The 26,535-nt window shown below is 34.4% G+C and overlaps 2 protein-coding genes across 3 annotated transcripts in view; both read right to left on the minus strand.

The window, feature by feature from the left end:
* Window positions 1-650: 650 nt before the first annotated feature.
* On the minus strand, window positions 651-15,803 carry C6H2orf66 (chromosome 6 C2orf66 homolog). Its single transcript, XM_062578851.1, has 5 exons — window positions 15,740-15,803; window positions 7,942-8,069; window positions 3,774-3,918; window positions 2,644-2,844; window positions 651-947 (listed from the first exon to the last, which is right to left on the minus strand). The coding sequence occupies exons 3-4, from the start codon at window positions 3,894-3,896 to the stop codon at window positions 2,662-2,664; spliced, it is 306 nt and encodes a 101-aa protein (XP_062434835.1). The 5' UTR covers window positions 3,897-3,918; window positions 7,942-8,069; window positions 15,740-15,803; the 3' UTR covers window positions 651-947; window positions 2,644-2,661.
* Window positions 12,420-26,535, minus strand: part of PGAP1 (post-GPI attachment to proteins inositol deacylase 1) — a 36,705-nt gene continuing 22,589 nt past the window's right edge. The window contains exons 18-28 of one of the 2 annotated variants that reach the window (XM_062578849.1): window positions 26,093-26,201; window positions 25,674-25,712; window positions 24,458-24,551; window positions 23,708-23,798; window positions 23,250-23,447; window positions 21,008-21,143; window positions 19,774-19,824; window positions 18,820-19,043; window positions 18,330-18,434; window positions 17,386-17,467; window positions 12,420-15,891 (exon numbers count right to left, since the gene is read on the minus strand). In XM_062578849.1, coding sequence (XP_062434833.1) covers window positions 15,805-15,891; window positions 17,386-17,467; window positions 18,330-18,434; window positions 18,820-19,043; window positions 19,774-19,824; window positions 21,008-21,143; window positions 23,250-23,447; window positions 23,708-23,798; window positions 24,458-24,551; window positions 25,674-25,712; window positions 26,093-26,201 — 1,216 coding nt within the window. In that variant the 3' untranslated portion in view covers window positions 12,420-15,804. Of the gene's footprint in view, window positions 17,468-18,329; window positions 18,435-18,819; window positions 19,044-19,773; window positions 19,825-21,007; window positions 21,144-23,249; window positions 23,448-23,707; window positions 23,799-24,457; window positions 24,552-25,673; window positions 25,713-26,092; window positions 26,202-26,535 lie in introns of both variants that reach the window. The other variant, XM_062578850.1, reaches the window with a different exon arrangement.

Below are 26,535 nucleotides of genomic sequence, written 5' to 3' on the forward strand. Positions count from 1 at the left end.
CGCGCCCTCGCGCAGTAGTTCCGCGCCGCGCCGCGGCGGAGCGCCGCCCGGGGGAACCGTTGCCCGGTGCCCTCCCCACGACCACCTCCTAATTCTGCCACCCCTTCGGCAGCCTCAGCGCCTTGCCCGGCAGGCCAGGGCTGACGCTCCTGCCCTGGGGTATGAAATACCAGTCCTTCGGGATCGGGCAGCCAAAACATTTTGGCTTCAACCGGAGGGTTTCCGAACACAGCGACCGTCCTGGGCCGGGGGCAGCCGGGAGCCACATGGCTAGCCGCCTTTCCTGTACTTGCTGCCTTAGGGAGACAAAACGCGTAAACTCCGCCTTTCCTTGCGCTCAGACCCGCCGCCGAGCTTCGCCCTCGCGACGGCCCCGGCCGTTGGGGGCGCGCGGGGCGGGAGCGGCCGTTGGGGGCGCGCGGGGCGGGAGCGGCCGTTGGGGGCGCGCGGGGCGGGAGCGGCCGTTGGGGGCGGGAGCGGCCGTTGCATCCCCAAGAGGAAGGGGAGGAGGAGAGAGGACTGGACACATTTGGAGAAGTTTCTGTCAAGGAGGGTTATTTTGTTGAATTCCTGTCAAAGTCTCCAAAGACCTCTAATGAAACCACCTCTTAAAAAAATGACTTTAAAAATGTTATGGCATTCAATTGTAGTAAATTTAAAGGTAATATTTATTTTGAACAAAGACACTTCATGGTAATTAAAAACACTCTATTGAAATGAATGCTTCATTTATTCCTGTTTAAACAAATACAAGTCTGCTAGGCAAACCATTGTAGCCAAACACCACACATGTATTAACCATCAGCAAATGTGCTAGTTACATCAGATACTATAGGTAAAAACTCTGATACTGAGGAAAATTTCAAGTTGTCAGATAACTTAAAAAGTCAAAGCAGTAATGTTTTCTATAAAGGTTACCACTTCACATGAAGTTCAAAAGTTAACACCTGAAAGAGGAAAAAACAACAAAAAAAAAATATTAGACAAATGTTTATATACACACCTGGTGTATGACCCAAACTATGTTAACATCGACTGAAACACAATTGCCAGCAGCTGGCCCATGTTTTCCAAGTTATTAACAATTTATTGGTAGAGACATTTTCTTCTCTGAGGCTAATTAGAGACTTTCAACCATTTCTGGGGCTCAGAATTTCAGTTAATATGAATCAGTGATTGGTAAGTCACAAATAAATAGCAACTTAACTAGCTTCCTCTCCTGCCCTTTGTTTTTGGCTGTACATCAGGCATCAAACTGTCCCGTGTGTTGAATGTGGCATAATACAAATGCTCAAGTTTAGCAATTTCACTGCTCTCATCAAACATGTAGATTCTAAGCAAACAGTCTTTGGAGATTTTAAAGCAAAACTAGTCTGAAAAATACAGAAAATAACTTACACAGTATTTTTAGTTTTTTTTTTTTTTTTTTACAAGAGCTCTAGAAAACTAGTAGAGCTAAATTTAAAATCTACAAATCTAGAAAACAGCTCTGAAGGCAGAAGAGATTACCACGATTATCCAGAATTACACAAGATAAATTTTTTCTACTAGTAATTTTTCCACCGCTGCTATGCCTTATGATTGAGCTACAGCATCCCTTTTAAAGACCGTTTCTAATTTGTCATGCACAATACTGATTGTTTGGTCCACTTTTTTTTCCCCTGATACAAAAACACACCAAAAAAGAGAGTAAGTAATAAAATCTAAATCAGTCTTCATTATTATTCATGGTAAAAAGAATAATACTGGACTTCTGTCTACTTTGTATAGAAGAATATTGTGCTATTAACTACAAAAGGAGATGTAGTTAAGCAAGCAGAGAACAGGACAGAGTTAAAAATCCCAAGCTGAATATTGATTACAAATTAATCTCTTTAAGATGTTGGACAAATCGCCTAACTGTTCATATTCCAGTCTTACTGAAATCTTCACGTATTTGTAAAATGAGAGAAAACAATTATTTACTTGTCTTAAAAATTAGCAGTATTCACTTACCCTCTGAAAGGGCTATGAAAGGATTTATTACAGAGTATGGTTATGCATAGATAAGATAACTGAAAAGAACCTCCTATAAATTCAGCCTGGATTTATGAATAATCCAGGCTTGATCCATCTGAATTTATTTCATATTTATGAAGAGATGTGAATCACTTTGAAATCATTTTATTCTATTTTAGTGGTAAGAATACAGAAAACAGCATGCATGTACAAAGATGTAAAAACTAAAGTATGCTTTGTTAGTGCAATATTTTAAGTTGAATTTAATTTTCTTAATATCTGTGTATCATGAGAAACCAATAGTCTGAATTTGTAATTTTACTAATTACTTAAGTAAAATCTTCTACATTCTCTATTATCTGTACATTTTCAGCATTCATCTCCAGGTGAAAAGCATAGTCTATATAGATCTGACTTCATATTTACTACTACTGTGAAATAACACATGGTGACTGTGCAGTATGTAGTAATTCCTCATAAATCCCTACTTCAATGGTATTAAAATAGTTTGAGGCAAGAGTTAAGGTGCACATTATTAATTTATTCTCAAGAAGAAGCTGTTTTTAATGTTTCATACAGAAATGAGAATCACTTGAACCAAATCTTTCACTTGATTACATTACAGGAAAAGACACCCTCTTTTACCTTGGGCAGCGTTATCTCTCAGCCTTTGAAATAACTTGGAAAAGAATTTTTCTTTTCTTCATAATCTGCAAATGCAGAAGCGATAGGATCTGAGTAGAACATGACAGGCCTTGGTCCTTCATTGTTCAGAGTGAAAGTAGCTGGGAATTTTCTGAGATCAAGACCTCTGCCTGAAAAATAAGCCTGGAGCGTTCTGAAAAACTGAAAATATTTCATATTTGAAAATACAGCATGCGTACCTCAGATGAACTATTTCTACTGAAACAAAGTAAATGTAATGGTTGCTTCTATATGGGGTGAGATCCTCTATTTTCATATCATAAACATTTTTCTCTATCATAAAACTGGTACAAAATAGGTAATATAAGTCAGACTTCACTCTGTCTATGGCTTGCACCTCCCGCAAAGTGTGCAAAGGCTACCAATCACCTACTGATAATTTATACTCCCCTCTGAACCAGAGGATTCAAGCAGCATTCAAAATGTATCCCTTATAAAAAAGGCACAGCAAAACCCTCCCCAAGGGCAAACAGTACAGTTCTGGTCAACATTTCTTTAAGAGATAGCAACAATGGGAAATTGATTCAAATTAAATTGCTTAAAGTAGAACATTTTAATTAATGTTTCCTAAAACAATCTTTCTTTATAACAAACATAAAAAATGTAGGAAACTGATTTTTTCCTTTACAAATTCCTCATAAGATCTTACAAATTTTCCATTATGTTACTTTCTTAGCTGTAACTATCTTTTCAGATCTTCAGACACTGCAAACTATTTCTAGAAGATTAAACATCATCTAATAAATGATACACATTTGAGAGAGACATTATTTCTCTTTTGTTTCAAAAAATGAGCTGTTTTATAGATCAAAATACATTTTTTAAAACTAAAATTGCTGCATGGAGATGTAAGGAAGTTATGTGTACACTGACACTGTCTGTTCAGTTAAAAGGTACATACAGACTGACAAATACTCACCCCATTGCTATTATTAGCTATACAAAGTACATAGTTTCTAGTTTTATGTTCAATGGGCCCCACTTATATTTAACTTTAGCAGATAAAAATTCTTATGAAGGAAAACAAACTACGTAAAGATTAAGTTATCCTTCTTGCAGCATTTCCTTACCAGGTCTCGGTTTCTAGGATTATCTAAAGGTTTCCATTTTTCTTCTGGTTGGAAAGGAGCACCTTTCGCCAGTCCTCTTACAGCCAATACTGTGTATAAAACCAGGAGCACCACCTTCCACATATTGAAGAGATGAATAGAGTATCTGTAAGAAGGACAAAGAACCAAACTTTTTAAGTCCTACAGAACTGTCACTATTACCAAATGAAGCAAGCCTGCCAATCCAGTGGAGTGCTGAAAATAATTTCTGAGTGGCAAGGAGAATCTGCCTACTAAAGACTACATTCAAGTGTGTGTTAACAACTTTCTTTTTTCCCTTAGTTTTATCCTAATGTACTTGGAAAAACAAATTCTTTTTTAAAAGGGTTTCCCATACTAAAGCTATGTCTAGACACTGGACTTGCTTTCTAAAAGGGATTAGTTTGACATTTGACATATAAAACATTTACATTTGTAAATTTACATTTATAACGACAGTACAGGCCTTTATATCAGCTGATCGCACTGCTTTATGTGCTCCAAGGAAAATGCAAAAATACGGCTTAAGACCTAGATAGCTCAATTTAAAAAAAATACTTTAAAATAAAATGTACTACACATATTAGTAACTACAATAGCAACACAGTCTGGTAAATGCACTGAAGATGCATTTCACAACTTGATAAAAAAAAAAAAAAGTATCAGATTCTCCTTTTCACTCTCTTTAAAATAAAGCTTACCAGTGAATTAGCTCTGGCTTGTCCCTTCTTGGTTAGTCTGCTTGTAATCTGCAAGCAAACTGATCTTTCCACTTATATTTCTAGTGGACTGTAGGTGGGTGTCAATGACGTTAGCAGGAGTTCAAAAATACAGTAATGATTCCATTTCCATCCATGACATAAAGACCCTTGAGAATTTCATCCTTAATACTCTTCAGACCTGTTGCTATTGAACAGTGCATTGCAAATTCCTCCTCCCTGAGCCATATTGCAGAAAATTGGTGGTTGGTATAGAAGTTTGAAACAATTCCCAACAGAAGTAAGAGAGCTGTATCAAAGTATTATTTTTAATTAAAAAATTTGTACATGATATCTCCAGAACGGTGACTAACAGATAATTACAGCTCATTGAATGGTTTTCAAGCAAGATCAGATATGGATCATTTTCTTGACGCTGGAGGGAGAGAACTGCAAGGTCTGTTTCAAGATCCCGAATCATAACATTTTAATGAAAGCGTTGTTCTTTTTTCCTGATTTTATCGGCAGTCAATACCCTTCTGTCACACTAAAAACTAAGACAAAGACTGCAAGGAAACTAACACTAATTTACCTGAGCCTTATTTCATAACATTCTTCATCTCAAAGCTGCTCTAACTGTTTGCCTGTAATTTCATTATACTCATCACTCAACTATTTAGATGGTATTTTAGTTAGTATCACTTAAAATATACATCTCTAAATAGACACTTTAAAAACTGTAGACTTTTGGCTATTATCATACTCTTGATTATATTTATTACTAACACAAAGCTATACAGCTTTCTTTGGTTTAAATTTTGCAAAAAAAAAAAACTCAGCAAAGACTCATCAAGTACCAGAAACTGCAGTAACAAAAAAACAAACAAAAACAAACAAACAAACAAACAAAAACTTATAAAAAGGCAGGCACAATCTAAAGCAACCAGGTTATTTTCCCCTTTTTCTTTTTTTAAGGTACTGTTATTTGTTTTTTGTTTAATTTTGTGTTTGACAAAGCATTTGTTTTCATCTTTTTGGTAACAATATAGGACATATGTAGTTTTTCTGACTTTCAAAAATGCAAGAGTAATAACTGAAAGCAATTCCACCTTCCTGATTCCCTCTGTCACATACACACACACACACTTTGACTTCTATTGTTTGTTGAAAAAGCATCAGTCTCCATCATGTTAAACTATACAAGATATCTTTATATTTACATAGATCTAAAAGGTTTCAAAATTTCAAGCTGAGGATGAACAATGGCATTAGAACAGCAAGATTAGCAGATTACCTAATTTTCAAATATCAAAACAATCTTAATTTTAATGTTTCTGCGGGAAAATTGGAGTAAAGATGCATAATATACCCATTTGCTTAAAAAAAACCATAAACTTTGCTTGTTATACCTGTTCTTGGGTAATTTCTGGCTTACTAGAGCTTACATATGTGACCATGGACATATCAGGAATCTCTGCATCTCTACTTCCAGTCCATAAAACAGAGATTTCCCTGCTTCCAAAGACAAGGCCTCTAGGTAGGTTTCTTCATTCTCATTAGATAGCCAGATTGTGTGCAGCTGAAAATTTGAATTTATGCCCCACAGCAGTTGTTTGATAATTTCCTCTTAGCTTCACCTAAAAGACCAAATAAGCTGTTGCTACGGCTATTTAAACCTAGCTCATTTCTTTTGGATAATGCAATATTTTACTCATCCCCTACTTGGGGTTTCCAGATTAAATATCCTTAAGTCTTTCTTCTGCAGACCCAATGCAAAATACCTAGTAGAAATTACAGGTTTGAAAAACAAAACAGTACCTTCATTTCCCAATCCAGAATCAACACTAAGCAACCTTCCAAACAAGCTACTTCTCCAATTCTAAATTAAGGAGCTATATTTACAATATTAAAACTCAGAGCAAAATTCTATCTTCAGACCCAAGAGCAGAATTAGTCCCTTGTTATTAGCTGTTGTTAGTGGTAGAGGAGCAAAAGTAAAATTTAATTATGAAGGGAAACTGGAGTGCTCTATTTAATTAGAGTGATAAATATAGGTAATTTCAGATGTCTTAATAAGCTGTTTAAAACATGCATGGAAATTTCTTAATTTCTTTCCAACACATCATTCAATTATTCAGAAGCCAGTTTAGAGCCACTCACCAGACAGCAGGAGTATCTGTAGAATACCTCAAATTGCTTGTAGTCAACAGAGATTAAAACAGCTGCTTTGGTTTTCTTCCATGCTTCCCCACCCCACCCCCAAAATAGGAATAATTTTCTGTCCATACAACTTGGACAAAAAACTTGCTTTTATTGAGGAAGTTGTTTTTTGTTTTTTTTTTAATATACATGCCTCCTGATTAATTTATTTCAGGCTTTTCTTTCCCAGGCCAGAAACTCCGATCTTTGTAGTCAGAAACTCCATTCAGAATTTTGTTTCTGATACAAGAAAGATCTGAGGTATATTGACTTGTCAGCTGATAACACAGTTCACTATAGTTGTCTGTCAACTTACATCAGAGAATTTTTAGTCCAAATTCCTCTCTCAGTCTACATATAACCATTTAACTAATACATTCTCATGCCTATGTGCACATACAAGCAATATCCTTAATCTTTCGATATGCACATCCCTTTCTATGTCTGGGGCTGTTCTAGCTTTTTTCTCTGTTTTTTTTTTAACAAGTAGCATATAGGTAATTGAAAAATCAGCCGAATTTATTTAAAGCTAAAGGCAAGACTTTTTTGCTTGAAATCTTTGCTATTTCTCTCTGTTAATGCCAACAGGTCTCTGATCAGCTCAATTTTCATTTGCTTATCATGAAGTGAGCTCAAGTCTACACACACAGAGCTTCTGCTTTCCTCCTCTCCCCTTGGTGAACACATGTTCAAGCCCACCTCTTCCTTAGTCAAAGCATACGAGCATGGTGGCAGCATGTTAGCACACACGTGTGTGTGTGTGTGTGTCTATCTGTCTGTCTTCTTTTAAATAAAGGATGATTTCAATCCTGTTCCCTAAACAACAAACCTTCTAATCTGAACCCTCCCCCAGAAGTGCTTGCTCTTTTATTCACCTTACACTTCTTACTTCTCTACAGTTCATACAGCTCCAGCTAGATAGTTTATTTTTCTTCATTAGTCATTTATGTAGTCTGAGCATTTGACATAACTACTTTATCGGTTTAGTAATATATTGTTTTGATCCATGTTTTTTTCATAAGGATGAAAAAAAACCCACTGCTTCCATTAAAAATAATAATTTCCTGCCGCTGGGATTTCCTATCCTGGTTGTCTAGTACCTTTACTTTTTACATGATCATTGCAATAGGAGATGTTCTTCACACTGCTGGAATGAAAGTTTGAGCAGGCCCCAACCATTTGGTGTCTCAATGCCCAGATCAGAAGAGATGTAAAACAGATTAAAGACTTTTTTTTGCTCAAACTTGTCCTACCTCAATGAAGGCAGGATGACAACCTTTCCTTTAAGTCCTCCTCTTCCTCTTCAGAGTTGTCCACACAGGCTCATTTTAACATTTACGTAATTTATTCTCTAAAGCAATCAGAGTAGGAATACTTTCCTCTAGAAAAAATAAGGAAAAAGCAGGAGTTCATGTATCATAAGCACATAAATTTTAGTTCCCTACTTAATTAAAAAAAATAAAAAAGTTTTCTTCCATCCATTCCTTTATTTTCTCCTCAGTTCTTTTATTAATTTATCTTTTTCATAAACAAAACCTTTGCAGTATATTCAGCTAGTAAAACACACTCAAGTTATCTGTAAATTTGAAACATGCATTATTGCTGTAGGACCTCTGTGAATCCCCTAACAGAATCCAGGCAGTTTGGATAACTGATGAAGTATGCGGATATGCAAGAAGTTCAATTAGCATATTATTTTCTGTATGTTTTCTTAAAAAATAAAATTTTACTGTTATTTTCTAAGCTAAAAGTGTACACAGTGCATTAATGTGCTTTAATACTGATTTTAATGTTTTTTTTGCCAAATAGTTTTTTAAAAGATAATTGCATTATAGTTCTTGCAGTGAAAGCCAAATATAAATGGTACATGTTCATATTAAAATACTATTAGTGCAGTTACACACATTAGGCAAAATTACATCTTCCTCTCAGGAGAGCAGCTAGTTTAACAAAAGCTTTCCAAGCCAGAAGTCAGTGTGCCACATTTTGAATGTGCTTAAATTTAAGCTTAGGTTTTTCTCAAACTACTCGTACAGAAAAACATCCTTACCAGATCAAATCTTTTGAAAGTGAATATACTAATTATATAGTCAATATGCCACAATAAGTAATATTCATGTATATCTGAATTAAATTCCACTGAAGCTGAAAACAGTCATAAACATAATTTACATGTTTCATTACATGCCAGTTAATTTGACAGAGTAAAAAACTTGTTCTAGAACAAGAGGCATGTTTATAACTAATTATTTAGCTTAGATACAGACAAGTTTTATGCCCATGCTGCTGCATATATATAAACTAGGTTATTCAGCAAACATTTTTCATTTTAGTGCACATTTAATTATGATCAAAAGGCAAGTGTAAAAGCCTAGGGTGAATGGATTAAGATTTTGAAATACGCAGGCTCCATCAGATATAACCTTTACTGTATTCTATTCAAGATGATGGGAGAGAGGGGGGTAGTTTTCAATATGTAAATTAAAGCTCTAACCACAATGTTTTTGTTCACTGTGTTTATTTTCTACAAGTTAGAAGGAAAAGCACCAAACTGCTCCACATAAGTACCTGAGCAAAGACTAAAGGCAAATATTCACCACTACAGACATCAGCATATTTGTACAACAGAAGCACCAATGATGTTCACAACACTCTACAGAGTACGATTGCTGAGTGGCACTTTTTTGGAATTACTATTTATACTAATGCAACCATGTTATGACAATACACAGAAATATACACAACTGTTTATTTAGCACAACATATGCTATACAGCGTACTCATAAGTCATGCACATTTATATAAAAAAACGTGAAGTATACACTGCAGACAGGGAAACCATCAAACAAAACACGAAAGTCACAATCTGGCTCCCAGTTAAGCTGCCCTCATCTTCAACAAAAAAAGACCACTACTTAAGAGCACAGTTATGAAAGATTCTGTAAATTCAGCTTTCAGTAATTCAAACTGTAGATGGAAATAACTATTCTCCAGGTTTTCTCACCATCTGACAAAACCAGGACTTTGCTGAAGCTTATCACACATTGCATGAACTGATTCTGAGAATTCAATTATAGAAGTTTTAATAAGCATGCTAATTTATTACAGTATTATTCAAACATCAACAGATAAGATCCTGTCAACATCTCTATAGACCTGTAACTGTTAGTTAGCTCCCCTTAAAACACCAGATTTACACTAGCTATAAAAAACCTCAAGACAGGAAGAGTTAAAAAGCCAGACATGCTGCTTGTTAGCGATAGATTTTTTCCAAAGGTTACGTATGTCTTCTTCAAATTTTTAAGCCCTCTTTATACAATAAGAGCAAAAAACCAAAAAACCTTCCCCACCCCATTCCCCACCAATTCTCCCTATCCCCTGTAAAAAAGCACACACCACCCACTATCATACATTTTTATTAGGAATTTTGCCCAACATTATTCTGTTTTGATGCTGGGAAAAACAATTAAAAAGTAACTAAGGAATAAAATTACTAGGCCTAAACATTTTTTCTAGCTTCATCATGATATCTAAAGGCAGTTCTGCCCTCTCGCTGATTTTAGTACTAGCATTGTCTATCCAGGAACAGTAACTAGGATGTCCGAAATATCATCATCAGAAAACCAAGAAGAGTAAAAGTTAGGTATCCAAGAGTTTTAAAGTCCTAAATTAATAAAAAAAAAAAAAAAAAAAAAAAAAAAAAAAAAAAAAAAAGGAAGTAACAGGGAAGACCTAAACAAGTTGCATGTTATCTGTGCCACAGCATCAGCAGCATTGTGCCAGTCAGATTCAACTTTGTTCTCAATAAAATAAGATTAACTTTGATTTGCATTGCTTCAAATAAATACTGTTGACATGCAGCCATTTTATGTACATGTCTAAACATCCAGAGTCCAATGATAAGCTTTGAGACATGACATCATTATTCAAGATCCAATGTTACTACTTATACTGAAAAAATAAAGTCAGATTTTTGGGGGTTTTGTTCAAGACATAAAAAGAATCTTATAGAGAACCATCAGGTAAGACAGAGGTGGCTTTCTCTAAGCTCTTCATATTCAAAAATATACATATGGGAATCAAAATACGATTTCAAGATCTTCAATATTTCTGTTTTTCTGGGAACTGGGAAGAAAAGAGTGGATAAACCTATTTTTTCAAACTTTTCATTTTTTATAAAAATATTTTTTTCTAAAAAGTGAAATTCAGTTGTTCAAAACTTCTGGAGTTTAAAACCCTTTCTCCCCACTCCCCAACCTAAACCAAAACCAAACAACTGCCTCACCAGCTTTTATTTCTCTCACTAAATCCTCAATACTGATGATGCCCAAAAATATTTAACTTCAGCTACAATCAGAGGATTTTTTTTTAATTTTGAAGAAATAGAAGAACAAAATAAATGAGATTTTGACAGATGTAAAAGTTGACATATTTGAGACATTTTTTTTGGGGGGGGGCCACAATAAAAAGATAGAAAGACTTGACAAATTAGAGTCAACTAAAGCTTTCTGGTTGGGACTTTGGTGGATGTGATTCCAACCTGCAAATGTATTGTACTTCTCGGAGACCTTCATTCTGTAAATGCTTAATTTCTGTATATATACTGTTGGTAGAATCTTTTTTTTCCTTTTTTCTTTTTTCTTTTTTTTTTTTTTTTTTTTTTTTTTTTTTAATTTTCCCCAAATCAAGTTTCAGTACGATCCACACAAATGTTTTTGGTCACTTTCAAATGGAATTCCAAAGTGAAATATAAGGCCATAGAAGTCCATAGGCTACCATTACAATGTATTCCTTTACTGGTGTAAGGCACATTGTGTTTTTTTTTGTTTTGTTTTGTTCTCTTTTGTTTCTCCAGAAAACTACAAGTTTAAAATAACAATGAGAAAATAATATCACATTTCAATTTTGGTCTGTAAAAAAATTTTCACTTGTCATGTACTGAAATCTCAAACATTTTTTTCACCCCCAAGTGACATAAACAGACAATATTACAGCTCTAATTAATCCCAAAATAATCGATTTAACGTTTGAAAAAACTAAACACCAAGACACTTCCAGTTTCAGCTTGATGCTTAATAAAGATCTACTTAAAAATTACTTACGAAGATGGAGGAAAAAAGTCTTTGCTAGTATTTCAAAGATGCAAAACTTCAATAGAACAACAGTCTACAGGACAGAGGCAGTGCCTCTTCACTGCATCAGTCACAGCACTTATTACTGTAAGCATTGCATTTGTATTACAGGGGAAGGGCACCACATACCAAGGATAACTTTGTAGGCAGGGAGGAGTTGGAATGATGTACCAGAAGGCTACTATTACGAAAAACAATTCACAGAATAACTGGGTTTTGTGTGCCATCGGCTTTTATGGACACATAGTTAGTCCTGATATCATACACTTCTACAATCTAGACCACAGTCAGTCAGTAACTGCAGAGAAGCCATGCTTACAAGACCTGTTTGTGATAGGACTGCAAGACCGCAAGACCTGCAGGCATTTCAGATTGCAGAACGAAACGAAATCTTAAACTAAAGTCCAAATATAACACCTCTGATTCAGGCTTCCATGTTACAAGGCAGTAAGCACATACTTAAGGTAACTATGTACTTAGATACCTGAAGACTTGAAGACCTGGACAGATTTCCTTAAATAAAAGCTATAGAATTTTCTCCCCTAGTACTTTAAATTTATTAAACAAAAGCATCAATGTCTTATAACAAGATAAATTTTATACATTTTATTTAATTTAAGCTTTAAGATAAATAAGCTGATTAAAAGCTTTGATTACATTCTTCCATAAACAAAAATGTGTCAAAAATATTACATTTGTAAAAAGTTTTCGAACAAACTTTTAGAGGCTTTAAATATTTTATTACAAATACTAGCTTAAAGTTCTAACTCTAAAAAAGTAGAAAAACTATTTAACATAAAAATGAATCTGTTCATTAATTGTCATTCATTGGCACACATATCCAGAGATATAGAAGGGTAGCATATAGCTTTGGTGACAGAAACATATCTCGCTCTAATGCAACCGTGATGACAGTTTTAAAACCATTTATAGTACAGTGCTGTTTATAAAAAGCTACTCAATTATTTTCCACAAGGTAAAGAGTCAAACATGAAAAATAAATGCCCAACATTCACTATGAAACGTAAAAAAAAAAAAACATTAAGAATTTACACTGTTTCATACCTAACAATTTTCTAGTAGCTTAGTGACTTAAAACAGCAGCACAATTATCATACAGACACTAATCTTCTCCCCACAAAATATTTTCAGTAAATCAGAGTACTGAAGGTCTATAAAACGGATGCTCTTTTTTCATTATAAATAATACAAAAATCTATCTCAACTCTCTCATCATTGTACTGAACTAAAACTGATCAAACTTTTCTGAAATGTTTACATTTGTTCACAAGCACATAATTAACTTTATTCTTTCCTGTCAGAACTCAGGTGTATCAGATTTCAGAAAAAGGCCAAGTGACGAGTTTATAAACTTGTTACTGGAAAACTAAGTATCAACTTAAACAAAAATACTTTTCTTTTTTTTTCAAAAATAAAGCATGAATACACTTTTTTTCTAAACATTGATTTTAAAGATAACCAAATTAGTTTATAGATGAGAACTTCACTTAAAATTTGTTTGTTTCAGACACATACAGAAAGTCTCCATTTCTTCTGCTATGTCCTGCAGTTACTCTTTTCAGTTTTCTTTTGTTTTCTTTTAACTTTCAAATGAGTATTTCAGAATGAATTGCTACATGTACCAGTTCACTCAAAATTCAGAGCAGAACTCTATATACTAAAAATAATAGTAACTGAAAATTCTGTTACTGCATTTTTGGGGGGGGGGGAAATCCCCTTTTAAGATGATGCTGACACATGACATACTGAAATCCACTTTTAAATCAGAACTGAAAATACCCCATTGGACAATATTCATTTAGTTTCAAGGTACATTTGGTACATTCAACTAAGAGGAAATACTTTTTTCTTTATCAAACATAGCTACATGTATAATTATTGGTTCATAATGAGTCTACTATTATTGCAGAGTGATAAAACCATAGGGAAAAACTTGCATGGTTAATCACATCAACTGGAAAAAAATTACAGACATCAAGAGCAATTCGAACTATAGAGACCTCTCAGTAAATACCACTAAAACAATATTGATGTTGCTGTACATATATGCTGTACTTAAAATCAATAATATTTGGTACTCTATGTTCTTGTCCTGCTTTTTATTCTCTTTCTGAAAGCTTACAAAACAGTAGAAAAGAGCCGTACAAATGATTCTTATATTGAATGTATTCACAAGTACAAGCCAAAAAACATTCATTTTCACAGCATAATCTCCATCTAAACGTGGTGAACATCCACATAGATGAAGAGCAGCAGTTTTGCAAAGCTAATACCTCAACTTTTGAAAAAGGAGAGAACACTGGAACTGGGGAATACATGTTAAGAGTAATCTTCCTTTACAGAGCAGAGTTCCTCTAATCCATCACAAGTTAATTTCCATCTTGCTCCTCTTCTCCCAGATAATTTAGATAGCCTATATTAGAAGAGTAAACTAGGAATTGAATTTAAAGGTATTAAGAGACATTTCAATTGCCAAAAATGTTTTATAAACGTACTCTACTCATAATAAAGGGTATCTGATTAATGTTTAAACTTCATCGCATAGTCAATTTAAAGCTCTTCTAGAGGATTAACCTACATTTCTGCTGAGATTTTAATAGAGAACAGTGGCAGAACTAGAAATTTGCAGAACAGGAACTCCTTCTCTAGAAAGAAGAAAAATAAACAATCATTGTATTTACCTGAAAAAACAATTTTAGACATTTATAAATCCCTGTCTTTTTCAGAATGGTAAGTAGTATCATTCATCCTCTCTTAGGATGGGATAAATTGTTCTCTGGATTTGCACTCTTCCCTTCGTCCCCCTCCTGCAATGATTATACAGGGGTCTAATTGGGAGTAGATGCCTAGCTCTCAAGCAGCTGAAGTTAGACAGTCCACAATCACTGTCTGCAAAATCCAGATGTACATCTCCAAAAACAAGATTTTCATCCAGCAAACAACACAGAAAGCACACAAAATTGAAACTAGTAATAAGACTTCCCCCCAGTGAAGGTAAATAACCTCTGGAAGAAAGGAGCATCAAGGGAGATGTGATAATGTCTGGCATTTGGGATTTTGGAATCAGGATTGTATCTTTCTGAAAATGCGTGTTCTATTCCTATCTCAGATTTGAAAGTCACACAGTAATTGCTACACAAAATTCTGTAACCTATGTATCAAAGAAGAATGCTAACAAGTATCAACACAATTCCTAGCTTTAGAAAAATACTGATAGATGAAAAATTTGGTGTTCTTCTATGCTGCTACAGTTTAGTATATTTTACACTGGGGAAAATTTTGGAAGTCTTTATCAAAGCTATCAGAGTTACCATACACTGGGACTGTTAACTCTTCTTATTCTATTACTTTATTCTGTCTGTAGCTCCAATAAAATCACTAAGACAAACAGGCTTGTGCATAGAATGAAGAGCTAATTAAGATGGGAAACCAAAAGTAGAAGAAAAATATAGTAGCAAGCAAAAACGACCCATAAAGACCAAGGAAATGACTTTCTACAGAAACTAGATCCTGCATATTTCACAGAAGGCCTTTTGCCATGGCTGCAGTGCAGTTTTGCCATGATCCTTCACCAACAGCCATTTCATAGTAGAAAATCTACTCTATTCTTCCACAGTTGAATAGTAATCTTCAGGTTAAATGGACTGCTTGATTCTAGCTACAAATATATACACACATATATGTTATCCCATGCACACATATTGTAGCATACATTTAGTTAGAAAGAAGGTATCAGCATACAATCTATTCAGACAGCTTTTCTGATTACAAACACTATGCACAATCTAGTCTTTTGTATAAAATTTTAAGACTAGAAGACCAGCACACAGATTACTAGTAACAATGACACTGGTTTAAGTAACAATCTTACTGAATTAGAGCAGTTTTAATGACTTACTGATAACTTGAACTGTTGGGTTGCTTTGAGGTGACGAAACAAGTGCTTACTTCAACATTTGTGCTTCATTTTGGAAAGTCACTGCATAAACTGGTAAGTCTTCCCAACTGGCTCAAATAAATCAACCCTAAAAACAAGCTAGAACTGAGGCACTTCAGGCAGGAATGATGAGATACAATAAAAGAAAAGGGTCAGGCTCTACTACTGTATGAAGAACATACTACAAATTGATTGAGTGTGATTAGCAGATTTCCTGTTACTATCCATATTGTAGGATGATTAAGCTGGTCTACTTCCATACTAAGATGACAGGTGCTTCAGAGATAGTAGAGACAGCAAACACAGAAGCAAGCAACACAGACGCTCATCTCTATGCTGAATTAACACATCATTTTTAATAATTACAGATCATTTTTAACCCTAATGGTTAGAGGAATTTCTTTTGTTAGCAAATGCATATCCAGGGGACAGACTTCATTACAGATAGCTATTTTGAGCATTGTTATAAATGGCAGTCACTGTAGCATCTAGGCACTAAGATAATACTTTATACAGACCTAATAATTATGGTCACTATTTCCCATTATTACTAAAAGTTTGTTCACACAGGGAATTTATCATAGGCAGGACATAAATTTACAATATTGCAGGTATTCCATATTAATTCCTTGTGTGGACATTAACTGTAAGACAATTGCTTCTCCATTTATACTGCCCAAGAAGAAATTCTGCCATGTCTACTTGGAAACCCAGCACAGCACAGCAACTGCATAGTAAACTTGCACCATGCCTCAGCATTTGCTAGCTTCTAAATATGGACAAGCCCCAAGAATTAATTTCAGAATTGACAAAATTCTAGAGAAAATCAGCAATGTTTTAAAACAACATTACAGCAAATCGTTTAGGAATCTGCTGGTAACCTTCCTGAATAGGAAGCTACACAGAGTATTATCATCACTCTCACAAAAAGTAAAAAGTGCAAGATTTTCAATTATCTCACAAATGTCCAACTAAAACTGATTAAACAAATAATTTGCTAGAAATAACAGTTCTGTAGAAGCAGTACATTCTAGTTTATCTAGACATAACTGTGGGAGCTTCAAGTGTAGCATAAAATGATTAAAATTATACTTGGCTGTGTAGTGTTTGTGATAGTCACAGTGTGCTTGAAATTTATTTTAAGTTTTAACCAGGATACTCTAGAACTGCAAAAGATGCAAGTTCTGAACATACACACCATACCAGCATACTGAATAAAAAAGTCTGTTTCAACAAAGTAATACAGTGAAATATCAAAAATTTCAGCAAGGCAAACAGAATATTGAAATATTAGACTAATAAGATTTATGTGCTTACATACGCACATAATTAATTCACTTAATTTTTCCAATCAGGAAATAAACACCATGAGAAGCTTTCTAAGCAACATGAAAAGAACCATAAACTTTTCATAAAGTATTCACAGTTCTGCAGTCTTTCCCAAATCATGTCAATTACTGATTATATAAATCTAGGCATATCTTTGTTTAAATTTGCCATGTCTCCCAGTGCTGCTTTCTAGGCTGCACTGTTCTTCCTACGTAAAATAATTACACAATACAACACAGTACATGTAGAAGAAGAGAAAAAGTTACAAAGTGCGGTACTTTGTATAAATGCATTCGCCCAAAGGCCAACATTGCAACAGACAAAGGGAGTGGAACTTTGGCTGCAATCTTCAAGAGTTTACTGTAAAAAGAAGAGAAAAAAATTACCATCTTTGTAGCCACATCTGCAACACAAAATATGCAAATATCATATTTCCCTTTCTTTTAAAAAATAATTTACAGATCTCTCAACAGTTTGATTATTTTTTAAAAAGAACAGATAGATTAAATGGGCAAAAACAATTCTTGTATAGCAAGAGTAATTACACAGAAAAGCTAACATTTAATTTCCTTTAAAAATATTTTTACATTAATTTAGGAAAAAATTCCCTGTAAAACTAAAGAGTCATTTTTTAGAGCATTTAAGTTAACAGGTACTGTGCAAAAGGATAACCTATATTTACTATTATTCATAGTATTTCATGGGACACTGACAAATTTTCTATCTGAACAAGAAACGGTTGGTCTGCTGTCCGTAAAACCAAGTGCGTATAACTTCTTAATTCAATAGGAAGTACAGGTTACCCTTCTACAATGTTCCCACAAGGGGGAGTTACAAAAGCATAACTATAATGGTTTAAATTCCACTTTTCATTGTCATTTTCTCATGATAACTACTAAGATACATTAGGATTCTGTAACATTCGGAAAGATTAATTGAATTGTAAATGAAAAACTCATCAGTAAATTATTCTTTATGCAACTGACTGTTTAGACACAAATACTTCATCTAGGTCCACATGGTAAATTTCAGGTCATTTTCTCCATTTAACTGAACTACAGGCAACTTGCATGCATTTTACCCAGCTCTTCTTTTTAAGATTTAATCATATGAGTTATGAATCTCTATGTGAACTGAACAATACTGCACAATATAAAAAGTTTAACACAGAAACTGTAGTAGAAAGAAGCAAGAAAAACAGCTGGGGATTAGACCACACTACCTTGATTTCACTTCAGAAGTACTTGAATTCATGAGAATTTCTAAAATTGGTACAAGGATAATAGCTGTAGAGCTACATGGGTCAGGATCAAGTCTAACATTGTGCCTGCAAAAAAATGAATTTGTTTAAAAAGCATGTTATTTTTAAGTGGCTGCATCCTATTACAGAAATTATGCTATTAAGTGAAATCCAGTTGGGAACAAGCATATCCTAACACCACAAACACATATGAAATGTATATGGCATCATACACTGATTTTAAATTGTTTATGCATTATCACTTTCCTCAACTTATTGTTGATTCACTTAACAGATACTTAGACACAAGGCAGATTACAGGGCAAAACTATTGTTATAAATAACTGACGATTGATGCTACAGTAAGGTAAATAACAATATGAAGAGTTGAGCATTTGCAATTTTGACTACCTTGGTGTTAGAAAAGTTCACATTCTTTCTTTTTCCCCTTAATTGTAGTTTAAGATGTTACCTGAGATTTTTTAACCAATAAATTAAAGACGGCAGGTTGAGCAGCACAATCCATGTGAACAAATTGAGGATTGCAACATGCATCCTAAGACTGTTGACATCTTCAGCAATTGTTCTATTGTTGCAGAGAGATCGTATTGCTTCTGATGCACCATCTACTGAATTTTGTTTTTTGACCGTGTGTTTAATGGCATTCTGTGAAGTTTCCTTTGAGTGCTCTGAATCCTGAAAATAAAAGATGCAAATCATGAAAACATGCACTGGCTTGTAAGAACCCATGTTGGAGGAGGAAGCAGGAAAGACTGTCCTAACTGTACATACTAGCTCTGATTTAGAAAGAAAATTTGCAATTTACCCCTCAAAAAGCCATCAAAAGAAAAGCTCAGTAGTTCAATTTTAAAGCATCTAGATTCAACTAGCAATTTCTCTTAAATTAACAGTTGATATATCTTTGGAAGAAAAGAATGGAGAGTGGAGGTACCGCGACACAATTTTAGTGATGGCAAATGGAGTTCCTAGAAGGAGGAAGAACAGAATAAAAATAATAATAAAGCCTGCAGATGAAAGTCACAGATAATCATTCATGAAAATAATTCAGAAGGTAATGCAAGTAGGAATAAGATGTAAGCTGTAGAAATAACAAAAATAGACTAATAAGAAGAAAGCAGATGCTAACTTCCAAGGACAGGTTTAAAGAAGGGGGACAAAAAAGAAGAGAAGGGGGGGACAAAAAAGAAGAGAAGGGGGGGGACAAAAAAGAAGAGAAGGGGGGGACGAAGAAACAGTGATACAGAGATGAAAAGAGAGAACGAGAAATTTGAATTAAACCCTTCCTTCCCCTCCCCCCAATACCAATAACAAAGAAAACTTTCAATAGTATTTCTTGGCAAACAGCTTTTTAGCTGCAAGTTTGTGGTATTGTGTTATTCTGAACTCAAGCAGGCAATGAACTTACCCCATTAAGCACATTTTGTTCTGCTCTTACGCTTACATGTAGTTTAATAACCTGCAAGACAGACAGACATTCTGACTTTTTTAATAGTTGCTTCATATGAAAACTGCAGCATACAAGAAAAAAGTACTGGCTATTTTTTTGTCCCATTTCATAGCTAGCAGATTCCAGGGCCCCAATGGAGTTGCAAGAGCTCCCCCCACTTCTCCAACAGCAGCATCTCTTATGCTCTCTTAAGGAAGAGTTACCATACATAGAGAAAGAACTTGAGCTGCTCTGCCTTCTCCTGTTCCACTGTGTTTGACAGCACACAGGGGAGACTCTGCACATTCCTCACTGCTTCCTCCTCCCTTCTGCTAATTCAGTTCTCCTTCTCCTTCCACAGAAACCCATAAACAGGTCATATAGGAAAGGTCCAATGTCAGAGAATTTGCTGCAGAAGGAGTAGCAGCATCAGCAGGGAAGCATCCTTCACAGGGTAACCTTATGTCATTAGGGAGTTCAAGGTGTTTAGAAACAGCATTCTTCCTCAGGGCTGTGGTTTCAGCTACCACCTACATATTTCAGTCTCACTGCAGGCTGCTCTGCTTTGTGCCTGTACTCCCAGCTATGTGCCCCCCGTGCTTCCTTTGTAGCTAAGTCTAGTAGCTATGTAACCACAGGGCAAATCTGGTAAGTTAGTTGCTCTGGTGCCAGGGAGACCATGGAAAATGGATAGCAGGTGGTTAAATATGGGTTGCTGTGGCACTAGCAAAAGGATTAAATCAGGCATTCAATAAGAGTACCCTAATTCTACAATATATCCACATACCTACCCTTCTTTTCTTGCTCCATAAGGATTTCTAAAGACTCTTTGAAAATAGGTATTCTTTAGAACATCTCTAGATTCCCTCCACTAAAATTTCTGTTCAAGAGAGTTACTAGTCTTTGATTTTATAACATTACATACCCATAAATTAGAAAGTATACTTACATGAATTATTATAGTGGGCATATGGGATCATAGAGTTTTTTGGAAAAAGTATTATTAGAACAAAATGATTCTAAAAGTTCCAGAAATGTGTAAATCTCTGATAAGTACAAGAAAAGAAAAGCTACTTCAAGTCTGTGAATAAAAACATTTCTTTTAAATATGAAAAAGGGTAACCTATATCTTTGCTTTTAACACTAAGTTAATTCAAAGCAAACAAAATTTTGTAATCATATATATCAATCCAAACATTTAGCTTCTCAGTACCTTAAACACATATCGAAGATAAATTATGAATATAGCAAATGCACCACAAGTGGTCCAGCTAACCAAAGCAAGAGACACCACCACACATACTCTTCTGGGTGTAATCAGCTTGTTATCTTTTTGAAGTACAGAAGGTCTAAAACAAACAAACAAACAAAACAAACAAACAAAAAAAAACCCACTGATATTATACTCTTGTAACAAAATCAAATTTCCAAAGATTAAAGAACAATTCTGCTTCACGAATGACTGAAAACAATTAATAATTCCTAAATACTGATTAATCACTTGAAAAATAAAGTCACCCAAACTAGCACATACACCAACTATTAGGTAAGCTACTTCGTAATACACTTTCTCATCAGACAAACTAACAAAACAATCTTATAGCTCTTATAGCAGGTATATCTGTAACTAAAGCACTACTTTACTTAGGGAACATAAAAGACAGTTTGGTGAACATAAAGCATAAGAGAATGCTAACTGGAGATCTACACCAGTCATTAAGTTCATTCCAAGAGAATCAATGTCCTACTATTACTGCAGAGTTACATCATGGAAGTGACTCCTGCTGCAAATGTTAGTACACTGCAGCGCTCAATGATAGCACAGCAACATTCAACACACTAAGCCTCCAAGAGATTAACTTTTGACAAACATTTTTCACAGATAGAAATTGCTGCTTACTCATAACCTGAGACACACGCGAAAGCTTACTTTAAGTTTCTGGATTCTAGCCAATCAGACTAAGGCAAGTATGAGTCTGACATGACAAAGGTGAGCTGAGATGGCGTGAAAATGAAGGGAACAGGGTGAATAGGAAAGGCAATAGAACTACTAAAAAGTCTTTTCTTCTTGGAAATACACTGGATATTCCAATGTTAAAATAGATACCAAAAACGTGGAAAAAATATTTGGAAAATGTCTTTTTAAAAGCCTTTGTAACAAATATTGAAAAATAAATCACAAAAAGGCAAGTAGTTCACAGAAACAAGCAATTCCATAAACGGTGACAAATTCTTTGCGCTCCTGACCCTATCAGATCAACTCAGAATATCAATCAAAATCCAAGTAAGCTTCATCTACTTTAGAAAGATGTACAGAAAATAAATGTTTTTTCAAGAAATTCAAGGCTAGATCAGAACCTATGTTAAGGTACCAGAATTCCAAAATGAACTAGTTGACTTACAGGCTGGCTGCACAAAAATATTATTTTCCTGCCTCTGTCCAAGACATTCTCAGGATTTTCTAGTAATCAAAAGCTTTATTGAAAAGAGAATAATTAAGCTAAAAAAAAAAAAACAACTCGAAAACATATTAAAGGAACTTCAAAACTTAAGGGGAACCACTTCATCACTTAAAATCATTAGTGAAGTTTCTTAGCATTCACTGTAATTTTATAAACAAGAAGGCTGAAAAGAAATGGCTTACAACACCTATTATTTGGTAGAACAACAACAAAAGTGCTAGTGATGAATACAGAAAAGAGTTCACGTAGTGTGTATTTTCTGAGTAGAGTAACCCAACTAACCTTATGAAAAAAAAAAGTTTGTTGGCTCAGAACTAGCTGACGACTGTATCAGCATGAGAACAGTCAAATAATTGAAGTAGCTAACCACATTACCCAATTTACTCATTTACTCTTCTTGCAAAATATCTTTTAATCTTCCTTTCCTAATTTTTTTTACCTCCTTTTGTATTTTAGTACTCACCTGTAAATACATAAAATTCCAGCGTTCTTAGACACAATCTGTAAAATTTATCATTCTTGAAGACTTGAAAATTAGTGCCCAAGCAATTCTTTGTTGCACAAACGTGTTGGTATTCCATAATGTAGATCGTCTGATACTGAACAATTAATGCTACATTGCAATGCTTGTAATCCCTTTTCTAAACATATATATTTATTTTTTGAGCTGTCTAACATGAAAAGGAAATAGTTCAGTTGCTTTCTTTTCCTAATAAGGTTTCTTCAAAAACAACCTGAAAAATCTTCAAACAGTTGGTGAAAGAAACAAGAAAGTAATTTTTATTCCCTTTTGAAGATGTGCAATAAGGAATATGATGCAATCCACATATTTCATTAATACTCAACATTGACAAATCTACATGGTAAAACCAGGTACACATTGCATAGTCGAATTTAATCTGCTCAAGTATTCTCATTGAAACAAACAGAAAAAGTTGACAGTATTTCAATCATCTAAAAGATGATTATAAAATCATTATAATGTTGTTTTACCTTATTAGAGCTAACCATAATGAAGAGAAGATTCTCAGAGATGAAGAGAAAAATATACCACTCCAGTATGCAATGCCTGCCCCAAAAAGAAATAGAATCAGGGACACAAGGGGGAACCATGCATCCTGACTACTCAGCACTGCAGCATCCACCTCTGGTAGTGACAGTGAATCCCATATCTCTCTAAACCAGTTAAACCTGCCAAAAACATGAAAGCAGTATTACTCATCACCTCCAATTGCTACTACAGTAAGATCTATATGAACTATTCTTCCTACTACGTCTTTCAAACAAAATCACAGTCAGGTATCAAAAGATCACAGTGAGTACAAATAAAGTGTTCTTCCCCAGCAGTGTTTTTCCTGAAACTTCTGTTTTGGAAGCTGCTTTAAACAAAACAAAACAACAAAAAAAAACCTCCACACCCCACAACCAAAAAAACTCCCCCACAAACTTACCGCAGCAGAAACACAACAATGCTTATAACAGGGTCTACTTTGTAGGGTTTAGCTGTTCTAACTAGTTCAAGGGAAAATTCTGAACATTGGCCTAGAATCAAGAACAGAAATCATTAATAATTAATAATTTGTCATAAACTTTAACAAAGAAGCTCAACAACAGAAAGTAAATTAAGACAAAACTTTAAAAGCTGACTTTAAAACAAGACAACTGTGTCTTACAACACTAATGTAAGTGAGCATACTCCATCATCAAAGCCTGTATTCAGTGGATCACTCATACTCAAGTAACATGACACAGTAACTTCTAGTGAAATTACTGAGTTTGTGACAAATCCCACCTGACTTTTAATAAAAATGCACATTGTCACAAGATGTGTCTAAAAGAAGGTAGTCTGCAAATTCATGCAAGACTAAAGTATTTTGTGCATATTAACAATATATATTACACTTTTACATGTACTTTTATGCAAACTTCTATTAACATTAAAATACTTTGCAACACACCAATCACTTAAAAGGAAGGGATAGTGGAGAAAAACGGTAAGTCTAACACCGCTAAAAATCAACCTTGGAAAAATACCAACAAACAACAATTGAAGTTGAAGGGCATAGATACAAGTATTTGTACAAGTGCAGTGATATTTAAAATAAAAATGACCACAACAACTAGTGTTTAAAGAAATTACTTATCTAATTTATTGTTGGAAAACATTTGTGATGGGACAAAAAAAAAATCTAGAAAGCTACCTGTTGATATCAGTGCGCTTAACTGGCCTCCATAGGTAAGAAGAATATTAGAAACAACATAGACAGGAAGAGAACAGCCATGGAACCTTATTATCTGGAAGACAAGGATATAAGGATTTTTATATATGCACATACATGTACACACACAGAGAATACTATCATAAAGTAATCATTACAATGTGATTTGCGTCCTTTTTTAAAGGACACAGATATTTTCCATTTTGATACATGAGTATTTGACAGCCACTTTGATAACCAAGTGGTATACAGAAAATACTCAGACCTCTCATAAAAGGCTAACCACTTGTATTTTGTTCAAAGACCAGGTTATAAAGGAGACATTTGTTTTCCCAGTCAAGACAAATGTGAAAAGAATACAGCATCACGTTAATTACGTTTCAGAAAAATAAAAACATCACAAGCAAAAAGTCACTTTCCAAGCAATACATGCATATAGTTACATATGCTTGTGGTCAAAGAATTTTGTTGATGAGAGTTGTCATTTCACATATGTTTTACTTGCCTTCCCTGCTGCCCCTCAGTCATGAAGTGATATCCAATTATACACAAGATAGCATAGAAACTCTTCTAAAAGGTCAACATAATTAAGAATATTTGATATAAATGCATGTTTTTAACTAAAGAAACTTACCAGTAATATTCGGCATTAAGGCGCTTAGGAATTACATAGTTTTTAGAATCAGAGACTGCAGATGGCTAGTCTATTTTTACTTACACCAATATGTAAATGTATTCTTCACATAAGACCAAAGAAAATTTGCTAAAAAAGGAATCTATGGTTCTGCCTAGACATTTTTTTTCAAATTGTTATTTCATGTCAAATATAAATTTCAAGTCTGAACACACAACTGACTCATCAGGCAAAGTAAAGATGACCTACATTATCATCCCCTTACAAATATTAGGTTAACTACAATTCTTAACGCTGGACAATCATTTATATTAGCTCTCTATAACTAGAGTGCTTTTCTACTTCTTTAAAAGCTGAGGCCTAACATTTATCTGGATAGGATGCCTTATTAAGTGACAAGGTTTTAACTGATCGTTAGACAGTATCTTCAACATATCGTTCCTCTTGGCACCAAGAAAGAATTTAAGGTGCCATAACAGGGGAGGTGGAGAAGGGAGGAAGGAAAATAACTATATAGGCATTACCAATAGAGAAACAAAACATAGTATTAGAATATTTTCTTACTTGCCCAAGAATCTGTAAAAGTGATGTCTTCAGAACTACCTTGATGAACAAAAAACAGCAAATAATTTAAGTATTATTTTGCACAACAATAAGCATAAATACAAAACACTTATTTTCAAAAGCCAACTTAAGTATTAGAATAGAGCAATCACACAATTTAGATGTGCAAGATCTTACTAGTGAATTTATAAAATGCAAATTAAAAGTTTTTCTTAAAAATGAGCCCAACATTTAATAGTGCCCCAGCTTCTGCAAAATATTTTTAACATGCACTACATTCAAAAAGGGGCAAACAGCCCACCTTTACATTTGATTAGTATTTGTTTTGCTTAACTACCTACATAATTTCAAAGAGTAAGGTAAAGGCAAAAATCACACAAAAATACAAACTAGATATAAAATAAATTTGTACTACTCACTTCGTACTGACAGTCTGAGGAAGAGTAAATATTTAACACTGGAACACTGCTGTCATTTTCAGGCTGTGCAATATGCAGTTTTGCAGAAATTTCAGTAAAAGATGGAACTCTGAAATAGCAACTTAACTGGTAACTCTTTTACCCATAATTAAAAAATCCAAACACATTATAGTCTTCAACAAGAACATGTAAAGCAGAACTAGTATATCAAGTGTCACAGGAGCTAATGATATTTTGAGTTTATTTATTCAATTAGAAAGAATACATTACATTCTCAATTCAGTGTCCTCTGAACTAGCAAGGGCCATGGTACTACTGAAAACAGACAGCAAATTTAGCTTTAGCGTACACATTGCCTCACAGTACTTGTAAATGAACTGAGAAAAGAAAATAGATAGGACAGCATTCAGTCTCTTGCAAACATTAAGTTGTTAGAGTAGAAA

Source organism: Rhea pennata, chromosome 6 (genome assembly GCF_028389875.1).
Source record: "Rhea pennata isolate bPtePen1 chromosome 6, bPtePen1.pri, whole genome shotgun sequence".
Lineage (NCBI taxonomy): Eukaryota > Metazoa > Chordata > Aves > Rheiformes > Rheidae > Rhea > Rhea pennata.